Here is a 12,216-nt window from a genome sequence, read left to right as displayed (position 1 = left end):
CCCGGCTCCACCAGGTGTCAGCCGTGTGACTTTGGGCAAGTCCCTTAACTTCTCTGTGCCTCAGTTCCCTCATCTGTAAAATGGGGATTAAGACTGTGAGCCCCCTGTGAGACAACTTTATCACCTTGTAACCTCCTCAGCGCTTAGAACAGTGCTTTGCACATAGTAAGCGCTTAATAAATACCATTATTATTATTATTATTATTATATTAAGTGGCGGAGCCGGGATTAGGACCCACGACCTTTGACTCCCAAGCCTGGGCTCTTTCCGCTAAACCATGCTGCTTTTCTAATATTAATATTATCGGCGGATAGAGGCCAGGCCTGGGAGTAAGAAGGCCCTGGGCTCTTGCCCCTAAACCATGCGGCTTCTCTAGACTGCCAATCCAAGCCAGTTGCCAGCTTGGTGTCTTGGTGTCTTTTCAACGGTTCCTTACTGATTGTCCAGGAATTGGGGCGGGAGGACAACTGGGTCACTAATAGTAATGGCACTTGTTAAACGCTTACTATGTGCCAGGCACTGTACTAAGCGCTGGGGTGGATACAAGCAAATAGGGTCAGACACAGTCCCTGTCCCATATAGGGCTCACAGGCTTAGTCCCCATTTTCCAGACGAGGGAACCTGGCATAGAGAAGGGAAGCGACTTGCTCAAGGTCACACGACACGTGTCAGGATTAGAACCCAGGTCCTTCTGACTCCCGGGCCTGGGCTCTGTGCACTAGGCCATGATGCTTCTCTGACAAGATATTGTGGGCCTGGGGTGGCAGCAGAGAAGCAGTATGGCTCAGTGGAAAGAGCCCGGGCTTGGGAGTCAGAGGTCTTGGGTTCTAATCCCGGCTCTGCCACATGTCTGCAGTGTGACCTTGGACAAGTAACTTAATTAATTAATTAATAATGGCATTTATTAAGTGCTTACTATGTGCAAAGCACTGTTCTAAGCACTAGGGCGGTGACAAGGTGTTCAGGTTGTGCTCCACAGGGTGCTCACAGTCTTAATCCCCATTTTACAGATGAGGTAACTAAGGCACAGAGAAGTTAAGTGACTTGCCCAAAGTCACACAGCTGACAATTGGCAGAGCCGGAATTTGAACCCATGACCTCTGACTCCAAAGCCCAGGCTCTTTCCACTGAGCCACGAACTTCTCTGAGCCTCAGTTACCTCATCTGTAAAATGAGGATTAAGACTGTGAGCCTCTCGTGGGGCAACCTGATCATCTTGTATCCCCCCAGCGCTTAGAACAGTGCTTCGCATATAGTAAGCGCTTAACAAATGCCATCATTATTATTATTATTTCACTAGACTGGAGTCTCCCTGAGATGGTCTCCGTCAGTCAGTCATATTTGTTGAGCGCTTATGGTGTGCAGATCACTGTACCAACCGCTTGGGAGAGTACACTATAACACAGTCCATTCATTCATTCAGTCATATTTATTGAGCACTTACTGTGTGCAGAGCACGTGGGAAGTACAAATTGGCAACATATAGAGTTGGTAGACATGTTCCCTGCCCACAATGAGCTTACAGTCTAGAGGGGAAGACAGACATTAATATAAATAAATTACAGATATGGACATAAATGCTTTGAGGCCAAGGGAGGGGTGAATCAAGGGGGCAAATCCAAGTCCAGGGGTGACCCAGAAGGGAATGGGAGAAGAGGAAATGAAGTGACAAATTGGGGTTCCCCAAGGCTGCTCAGCCCCTACTTGCTTATCTGTGTCCTTTTAGAAAAGGACTCAGTACAGTGTTCCCTAATGTAACAGACCCCTCTGTCTCTCTTCTCCCTCTCTCCCCCTCCCTCTCTCCCTTCTCACCCCTCTTCTCTTCCCTTTCTATCCCCCTTCTCTCCCCATTATCACCCCGTTCTCTCTCTCCTTTCCCTCTTCTCTCCCCCTTCTCTGTCCCTTTCTCTCACTCCCTCTCTTTGCTCCCTCATTCATCTCTCCCTCTTTATCACTCTCTGCCCGCTCTCATCTCTCTCCCTCCCATCTTCTCCCTTTTTTTACTCTCTTCTCTCTCATCTCACTTTCTCCTCATTTTCTCCTCCTTCTATTTTCCCTCTCTCGCTTCCTCTTTTCCTCTCACTCTCATCCTCTGTCCCCTCTTTTTGCACTCTTCCTCACCCCCAACCCCTTTCTCTCTCCTCTCTCTTTGTTTCAGAGGAAAGAAGTTTGACAGGCGACACATCGAGGTGTTTACTGACCTCAGCAGCCCCTTCAGCCATGACCAGGTGGAAGTCATCATTAATAACTTGAAGAAATTTGGCATCTCCCTGCAGTTCTTGTAAGGATCCAACCAGTGGGCTGGAGGTGGGGGATCCTGCCCCCCTGACAGACCCTGTGATCGGGCGGAAGGGAGAGGGAGCCAGGGACATGGGTGAAGGGAGGAAATCTAGGAAGGGCTCTGAGCCTGGGGAAGGCAGAGGGGTCTCGGACCATCCTCTGGGGACCACCCAGGACTCCCACCACCCTGGGGATAGAGCAGTCTTCTATTGGACTCTCACGCTTGGGAGTGTCCAGTAGGACAGAGCTGGTAGAGAAGCAGCGTGGCTCAATGGAAAGAGCATGAGCTTAGGAGTCTGTAAAATGGGGATGAAGACTGTGAGCCCCACGTGGGACAACCTGATCACCCTGTATCCTCCCCAGCGCTTAGAACAGTGCTTTGCACATAGTAAGCACTTAACAAATGCCTATTATTATTATTATTATTATTATTAATTATTAGGAGTCAGATGTCATGGGTTCTAATCCTGGCTCCGCCACTTGTCAGCTGTGTGACTTTGGGCAACTCATTTCACTTCTCTGGGCCTCTGTTTCCTCATCTGTAAAATGAGGATTAAGACTGTGAGCCCCACATGGGACAACCTGATTGCCTTGTATCTCCCTCTCCCCCCACCCCACCCAGTGCTTGGCACATAGTGTGCACTAGAGAAATACCATCCTCATCATATTCCCTGCCCACACCGAGTTTATAGTCTAGAGGGGCAGCTAGCTCTTCAGGAAAGGGGTCTGTATCACTGTCGCTCCACAGCCTAGTATCTCCTGGGGGCCTTAGCTTGCCTTTCATTCATTCATTCATTCATCCATCCAGTCGTATTTATTGAGCACCTACTGTATGCAGAGCATTGTCTACTTGTTTTGTTTTGTTGTCTGTCTCCCCCTTCTAGACTGTGAGCCCGTTGTTGGGTAGGGACCGTCTCTATATGTTGCCGATTTGTACTTCCCAAGCGCTTAATACAGTGCTCTGCACACAGTAAGCACTCAATAAATACAATTGAATGAATGAATGTACTAAGCGCTTGGGAAAGTACAATAATAACAGTAATAATGATGGTATTTGTTAAGCGCATACTGTGTGTCAAGCACCGTTCTAAGCACTGGGGTTGATATAAGCTAATCAGGTTGGACACAGTCCCTGCCCCTTACGGGGCTCACAGTCTGAATCACCATTTTACAGATGAGGTAACTGAGTCACGGAGAAGTGAAGTGACTTGGCCAAGATCACACAGCAGACATGTGGTATCTACCTTGTATTTACCCCAGTGCTTAGAACAGTGCTTGGCACGTAATAAGTGCTTTACAAATACCATAATAATAATAATGATGTGGTGGAGCTGGGATTAAAACCCAGGTCCTTATAACTCCCAGGCCTGTGCTCTAATCCACCAGGCCATGCAGAAAGTGGCACCGGAGACCCGGGTGACCCAGGTGACCACGGCTCCCACCCCACCAAGGGGCTGATGGATCCCACAGGTTCCCGCCCCTGAAGGTTTGTAGGGAAGCGTATGGGGAGGGACAGAGAAAGGAGTGTGGCTTAGTGGACAGAGCCCAGGCTTGGGAATCAGAGGTCATGGGTTCTAATCCCGGCTCTGCCGCTTGTCAGCTGTGTGACCTTGGGCAAGCCACTTCACTTCTCTGGGCCTCAGTTACCTCATCTGTAAAATGGGGATGAAGACTGTGAGCCCTACGTGGGACAATTCATTCATTCATTCATTCAATCGTATTTATTGAGTGCTTCCTGTGTGCCGAGCACTGTACTAAGCGCTTGGGAAGTACAAGTTGGCAACATATAGAGACGGTCCCTACCCAACAACAGGCTCACAGTCTAGAAGGGGGAGACAGACAGCAAAACAAAACATGTGGACAGGTGTCAAGTCGTCAGAACAAATAGAATTAAAGAATTAAAGCTCTGATTACCTTCTATGTACCCCAGCGCTTAGAACAGTGCTTGGCAAATACTAAGCACTTAACAAATACCAACATTGTTATTATTATTATGATTGTTATTATACATCAAAGCACTACCTTTCTTTGTCCCATAGCCTGCCCTTCACCGTGGACAGAGAAGAAGGCGGTGCGGGAGACCTGGGAGACCCCGGCTCGCACCCCCCCAAGGGGCTGACCGAGCAGCAGAAGGAGGGCCTGGACATGGTGAAGAAGACCATGTTGATCCTGGATGGCAGGGACGGGCTGGACGAGGTGTACTCCTTCAGGTTAGGCGGTGGCGATGGCAGGGGGCAGGGGAGGGACCTTTGGGGGCTTGGGCTTTCAGGAAGCACCAATTTCAACGCTTCCCCTTGGAGCTGGGAACTTGATTTTGGACTTTGATCTTGTCTCCTGTCTTTGCTCTCTGGGGTCTTCTCAGCACCCCGTTCACCTGTCCCAGCTCTCTGGACTCCCCTCAGCACCTCGTTCCCCTTCCTCAGCTCTCTTGTCTCCTCTAAGTGTCCCGCTCCCTGTCTGCAGCTCTCTGAAATCTCCTCAGTGCTCCCTTCTCCTTTCCCAGAAATCCAAGCTCCTCTCAGCGCCCCGTTCTCCTTTTCTGGAAATCTAAGCTCCCCACAGTGCCCCATTCCCTTGCCCCAGCTCTCTGGTCTCCCCTCAGTGCCCCATCCTCTTCCCCAGCTCTCAGAACTCTCCTCAGCTCCCTGAACCCCTGCCCCGGCTTTCTGGGCTCCCCTCAGCGCCCCATCCCCCTGCCCCAACTTTCTGGACTCTTCTCAGCACCCCGTTCTCCTGCCCCAGAAATCTGAGCTCCCCTCAGTGCCTGTTCTCCTGTCCCAGCTCTCTGGGCACCCCTCAGGACCCCATTCCCCTGCCCCGGATATCTGAGCTTCTCTTAGCGCCGCCCCATCAATCAATCAATCAATCATATTTATTGAGCACTTACTGTGTGCAGAGCACTGTACTAAGCGCTTGGGAAGTACAAGTTGGCAACATATAGAGACAGTCCCTACCCAACAGTGAGCTCACAGTCCATCCTTCTGCCCTAGCTCTCTGGGCTCCTCTCAGTTCCCCGTTCCCTTTCCCCAATTCTCTGAACTCCTCTCAGCACCCCATTCTCATGCCCCAGAAATCTGAGCTCACCTCAGCATCCCATTCTCCTGCCCTGGCTCTCTGGACTCTCCTCAGTGCCCTGTTCCCCTTCCCCGACTCCCTGGGCTTCCCCCAGGACCCTGTCACCCTGTCCCAGCTCTCTGGTCTCCCCTCAGCACACCGTTCCCCTTCCCCAGCTCTCTGAACTCTTCTCAGCACTCCATTCTCTTGCCCCAGGAATCTGAGCTCCCCTCAGCGCACCGTTTTCCTGCCCTGGCTCTCTGGGCTCCCCTCAGCGCCCTGTTTTCCTTTCCCAGAAATCTGAGCTCCCCCCAGCGCCCCGTTCTCCTTCCCTGGCTCTCTGAGCTTCCCTCTGCACCCCGTTCCCCCATCCTGATTCCCTTGTCTTCGGGCTCTGCCCCGACTATTTGCTCCCACTTTCCCCTCTGCTCCCCTCTTTTCTTCCTTCCTTTCCTTCCTTCCGATTGAGGTCCAGTCAGAAAACAAAATCGGCTTCCAAACTGGTTAGTTCCTGTTTTCCCCCAACACATTCACACACGTGTGCACTCCCCTAACACATGCACGCTACCAATAATAACTGTGGTATTTGTGGAGCGCTTATTAGGTGCCAGGCTCTGTACTAAACACAGGGGTGGATTCAAGGTAATTGGGTTGGACACAGTCCCTGTCTCACGTAGGGCTCACAGTCTTAATCCTGGTTTTACAGATGAGGTGACTGAGGCCCAGAGAAGTGAAGTGACTTGCCCAAAGAGATGAAGCCAGGAGTAGAACCCAGGTCCTAACTCCCAGGCCTGGGCTCTTTCCACTAGGCCATGCCACTCCTCAAACACAATCAGCGCTTAGAACAGTGCTTTGCACATAGTAACCGCTTAATAAATGCCATCATTATTATTATTAATCAAACACATGCTCCCACATGCTCACACACCTGTACACACAGGTGCGTATGCACAAACACGCACACACAGAGGCAGGGAATGTTTCTATTTATTGTTCTGTTGTACTCTCCCAAGCACTTAGGACAATGCTCTGTGCACAGTAAGTGCTCAGTAAATACAATTGACTCACACACATACACAAACATACACTGTTAATGAGAAGCAGCGTGGCAATGAGAAGCATTGTGGCTCAGTGGAAAGAGCACGGGCTTTGGAGTCAGAGGTTAGGGGCTCAAATCCCGGCTCCGCCAGTTGTCGGCTGTGTGACTTTGGGGAAGTCACTTAACTTCTCTGCCCCTCGGTTCCCTCATCTGTAAAATGGAGAATAAAACTGTGAGCCCCCCCAACTCTGGGACAACCTGATCAGCTTGTAACCTCCCCAGCACTTTGAACAGTGCTTTGCACGTAGTAAGCGCTTAATAAATGCCATCATTATTATTATTTTTATACACACATACACACACACTCACACTCTCTGTCTGTCTCTTTTTACCTCAGCGAGAGTCTGCGCCAGCTGTCCATCTTCAAGAAGCTTCAGCGGCGGCCCATGCCGTGGCCCTGTCAGCTGACCATTGGCTCCCACCTGTCCATCAGGATCGTGGCCTACAAGGCGGTGAGCCACGGCGAGGCGGCTCCGCCGGCCCCCTCCCCTTACCGCCAACATCGGCAGTGGGGTTTAGTGAGCGCTTACTGTGGGCCGAGCACTGGACTCAGCGCTCGGGGGAGAGGACACTGCAACAGAGTTGGTAGACGCATCCTCCACCCACAGTGAGCTACAGTCTAGAGGAGGAAGTGGACATTTTTTTTTTTAATCTTTTTTTTGTTAAGAGGTTACTATGTGCCAGGCACCATACTAAGCACTGGGGTAGAGACAAGGTAATCATTCATTCATTCAATTGTATTTATTGAGCGCTTACTGTGTGCAGAGCACTGTACTAAGTGTTTGGGAAGTACAAGTTGGCAACATATAGAGACGGTCCCTACCCAACAACGGGCTCACAGTCTAGAAGGGGGAGACAGACAACAAAACAAAACATGCAGTCAGGTTGGACACAATCCGTGTCTCACATGGGGCTCACGCTCTTAGTTCCCATTTTACAGAGGAGGGAACTGAGGCGCAGAGAAGTGAAATGACTTGCTCAAGGTCACCTGGCAGACAAGTGGCTGAGCCAGGATTAGAATTCAGGTCTTTCTGACATCCAGCCTGCTCTCGCTCACTCTACAGTTGGGGATTCTGTAGATTGACTTGGTCTCCCATCTCTCTTTTTTTTTTAAATGGTATTTGTTAAGCGCTTACTATGTGCCAGGCACTGTACTAAGCACTAAGATAGATACATGATAAACAAGTTGGACACAGTCCATCTCCCACAGTGTACATACAGTCTTAATCCTCATTTTGTAGATGAGAAATGAAATGTCTTGCCCGAGGTCTTCGAGACTGTGAGTTTATGGGCAGGGAACATATTCATTCGTTCATTCAATCATATTTATTGAGTGCTTACTGTGTGCAGAGCACTGTAGTAAGCGCTTGGGAAGTACAAGTTGGCAACATATGGAGACGGTCCCTACCCAACGGTGGGCTCGCAATTTAGAAGGGGGAGACAGAGAACCAAACAAAACATATTAACAAAATAAAATAAATAGAATAAATATGTACAAATAAAATAAATGAATAGAGTAATAAATACGTACAAACATATATACATATATACAGGTGCTGTGGGGAGGGGAAAGAGGTAAGGCGGGGGGATGGGGAGGGGGAGAGGAAGGAGGGGGCTTAGTCTGGGAAGGCCTCCTGGAGGAGGTGAGCTCTCAGTAGGGCCTTGAAGGGAGGAAGATGTGCGGAGGGAGGGCATTCCGGGCCAGGGGGAGGACGTGGGCCAGGGGTCGGCGGCGGGACAGGCGAGAACGAGGCACGGTGAGGAGATTAGTAGCCGAGGAGTGGAGGGTGCGGGCTGGGCTGTAGAAGGAGAGAAGGAAGGTGAGGTAGGAGGGGTCGAGGTGATGGACAGCCTTGAAGCCGAGGGTGAGGAGTTTTTGCCTGATGCGTAGGTTGATTGGTAGCCACTGGAGATTTTTGAGGAGGGGAGTAACATGCCCAGAGCGTTTCTGCACAAAGACGATCCGGACAGCGGCGTGAAGTATGGGTTGAAGTGAGGAGAGACAGGAGGCTGGGAGATCGGAGAGGAGGCTGATACAGTAATCCAGACAGGGTAGGATGAGAGCTTGAACGAGCAGGGTAGCGGTTTGGATGGAGAGGAAAGGGCGGATCTTGGCAATGTTGTGGAGCTGAGACCGGCAGGTTTTGGTGACGGCTCGGATGTGAGGGGTGAACGAGAGAGCGGAGTTGAGGATGACACCAAGTTTGCGGGCTTGTGAGACAGGAAGGATGGTAGTGCTGTCAACAGTGATGGGAAAGTCAGGGAGAGGGCAGGGTTTGGGAGGGAAAACAAGGAGTTCAGTCTTGGACATGTTGAGTTTTAGGTGGCGGGCAGACATCCAGATGGAGATGTCCTGAAGGCAGGAGGAGATGCGAGCCTGAAGAGAGGGGGAGAGAGCAGGGGCAGAGATGGAGATTTGGGTGTCATCAGCGGAGAGATGATAGTTGAAGCCGTGGGAGTGAATGAGTTCACCGAGGGAGTGAGTGTAGATAGAGAACAGAAGGGGACCAAGAACTGAACCTTGAGGTACCCCTACAGTAAGTGGATGGGAGGGGGAGGAGGAGCCTGCAAAAGAGACTGAAAATGAATGGCCGGAGAGATAAGAGGAGAACCAGGAGAGGACGGAGTCTGTGAAGCCAAGGTCAGATAGCATGTTGAGGAGAAGGGGGTGGTCCACAGTGTCGAAGGCAGCTGAGAGGTCGAGGAGGATTAGGATAGAGTATGAGCCATTGGACTTGGCAAGCAGGAGGTCATTGGTGACCTTTGAGAGGGCAGTTTCCGTGGAATGTAGGGGACGGAAGACAGATTGTAGGGGGTCGAGGAGAGAGTTGGCGTTGGTCGAGGGAGAATGGCGTTCATTCATTTAATCGTATTTATTGAGCACTTACTGTATGCAGAGCACTGTACTAAGCACTTGGGAAGTACAAATCAGCAACATATAGAGATGGTCCCTACCCAACAATAGTCTCACAGTCTAGGAACATATAATAATAATATTAATAATGGTGTTTGTTAAGTGCTTACTATGTAGAAAGCACTGTTCTAAGCTCTGGGGGATACAAGGTGATACAAAGCACTGTTCTAAGCTCTGGGGGATACAAGGTGATCAGGTTGTCCCAAGTGGGGCTCACAGTCTTAATCCCCATTTTACAGATGAGGTACCTGAGGCACAGAGAAGTTAAGTGGCTTCTCCAAGGTCACACAGCTGACAAGTGTCAGAGCCAGGATTTGAACCCATGACCTCTGACTCCCAAGCCCATGCTCTTTCCATTGAGCCATGCTGCTTCTCTAACTCTGCTAAATATCTGCTAACTCTGTAAAATTATACTCTCCCATGTGCTTAGTACAGTGCTCTGCGTGTAGTAAGCACTCAGTAAATGCCATGGATTGATTGAGCGGTGAAAGGTCACCCAGCAGACAAATGGTGGAGCTGGGATTATAATAATAATATAATAATATTTTTACAATAATAATGTTGCTTGTTAAGCACCTACTATGTGCCAAGCAGTGTTGCATTGTACTTTCCCCAGTGCTTAGTACAGTGCTCTGCACAGTAAGCACTTAATAAATATGATCGATTGACTGATTAGAACCTGTCCTTCCGACTCCCCTCCCTCTTTCCTTCCTTTGTCCCCCACCACCTCTGCTCTTCCTTCTCTTTTCCACGCTCCTCTTCTCCTTCCCCTTCCCCCTCTCTGTGCCCTCTCTCCCCCCCTCCCTGATTTTTAGAGGTCTATTCAATTGTGTTTATTGAGCACTTACTCTGATAAAAGCACTGTACTAAGCTCTTGGCAGAGTACTGTATAACATCAGACACATTCCCTGCCTACAGCGAGCTCACACTCTAGAGGGGGAGACAGACATTAATATATATATTTATATAGTGTGCTGCCTGGATTGTAGTAGGAAAGCAGTGTGAGGTGAGGTAGGAGTGGGAAAGGTGAGTAAGTGCTTTAAAGCCAATGGTGAAGAGTGTTTGCTTTATATATATATATAAATAAATGAATGAATGAATGAATGAATGAATGCTATATACAAATGCTCTATGGGGAAGGGAGGGAGGATGAATGAAGGAGCAAGTATGAGCCAGGCATAAAGGAGTGGGAGAAGAGGAGAGGAGGGCTCAATCAGGGAAGGTTTCTTGGAGGAGATGGGCCTTCAGTAAGACTTTGAAGTGGGAGAGAGAGCAGTTATCGGGCTGATAGGAGGAGGGAGGGCATTCCAGGCCACAGGTGGGATGTGAGCAAGAGGTCGGCAGCGAGATAGACGAGATTGAGGTACAGTGAAAGAGTTAGGACCAGAGAAATGAAGTGTGCTGCCTGGATTGTAGTAGGAGAGTAGTGTGAGGTGAGGTAGGAGTGGGAAAGGTGAGTAGGTGCTTTAAAGCTGATGGTGAAGAGTTTTTGCTTGATGCAGAGGTGGATGGGCAACCTGTATATATACATATATATATATATATGTTTGTACATATTTATTACTCTATTTATTTATTTTACTTGTACATATCTATTCTATTTATTTTATTTTGTTAGTATGTTTGGTTTTGTTCTCTGTCTCCCCCTTTTAGACTGTGAGCCCACTGTTGGGTAGGGACTGTCTCTATGTGTTGCCAACTTGTACTTCCCAAGCGCTTAGTACAGTGCTCTGCACACAGTAAGCGCTCAATAAATACGATTGAAGATGATGATGATGATGGAGTTTCTTGAACAGTTGGGAAACATGATCTAAACGGTTTAGAAGGAAAATGATTTGGTCAACAGATTGGAATATGGACTGGAGTGGAAAGAGACAAGAGGCGGGGAGGTCAGCAAGGAGGCTGATACAATCATCAAGGCGGGATGGGAGAGTTGCTTCCATTAATGTGATAGCAGTTTGGATGATGATGATGATGATGATGGTATTTATTAAGCGCTTACTATGTGCAAAGCACTGTTCTAAGCACTGGGGAGGTTACAAGGTGATCAGGTTGTCCCACGGGGTGCTCACTGTCTTCACCCCCATTTTACAGATGAGGGAACTGAGGCCCAGAGGAGCCTATTTATTGCTCTATTTATTTTACTTGTACATATTTACTATTCTATTTATTTTATTTTGTTAATATGGTTTGCTTTGTTGTCCGTCTCCCCCTTCTAGACTGTGAGCCCGCCGTTGGGTAGGGACCGTCTCCATATGTTGCCGACTTGGACTTCCCAAGCGCCTAGTACAGTGCTCTGCACACAGTAAGCGCTCAATAAATACGAATGATTGATTGATTGATTGACTTGGACTCCCCAAGCGCTCAGCACAGTGCTCTGCACCCAGTAAGCCCTCGATAAATATGATTAAATACGATAAATCAATACGATCGAATTAGAACCCAGGACCCCTGACCCTCAAGCCCGGGCTCTTTCCACTGTTGCCAACTTGTACTTCCCAAGCGCTTAGTACAGTGCTCTTGCACACAGTAAGTGCTCAATAAATATGACTGAAAGAATGAGTGGATCACTGAGGAAATGACACAGGATTTCAGAAATGCAGCCATCACCGTCGGCTTGGAAGGGAAAGGCGCTTAGAACAGTGCTCGGCGCTTAGTACACGGGAGCGCTTTTACTACTCATGAAATCCTCCACTAGAAGGTGGGGTGGATACGGAGAGGAAATTCAAATCAGCCCAACTTGCGTCTTGTGAGCAGTTCCAACCAAGAATTTGGGACTGGAGGGAATCCAGCCTTTTATTGACTCGACTGGGGATTTTTATTTCCCTGGGAATCGGAATTATCCGTTACGTTCCTGTTCTCGAGCCA

At 49.1% G+C, this 12,216-nt stretch overlaps 1 protein-coding gene across 2 annotated transcripts in view; it reads left to right on the top strand.

The window, feature by feature from the left end:
- The window catches only part of XRCC5 (X-ray repair cross complementing 5), a 97,684-nt gene that overhangs the window by 21,042 nt on the left and 64,426 nt on the right, over positions 1-12,216 (top strand). For both annotated transcript variants that reach the window (XM_038744446.1, XM_038744447.1), the window contains exons 5-7: positions 2,160-2,282; positions 4,321-4,491; positions 6,772-6,886. In XM_038744446.1, coding sequence (XP_038600374.1) covers positions 2,160-2,282; positions 4,321-4,491; positions 6,772-6,886 — 409 coding nt within the window. The remainder of the gene's footprint in view (positions 1-2,159; positions 2,283-4,320; positions 4,492-6,771; positions 6,887-12,216) is intronic.

Source organism: Tachyglossus aculeatus, chromosome 1, assembly GCF_015852505.1.
Source record: "Tachyglossus aculeatus isolate mTacAcu1 chromosome 1, mTacAcu1.pri, whole genome shotgun sequence".
NCBI classification, from domain to species: domain Eukaryota; kingdom Metazoa; phylum Chordata; class Mammalia; order Monotremata; family Tachyglossidae; genus Tachyglossus; species Tachyglossus aculeatus.
Note: the sequence above shows the minus strand (reverse complement) of the source record. Positions and strands in the feature narration are given on the sequence as shown.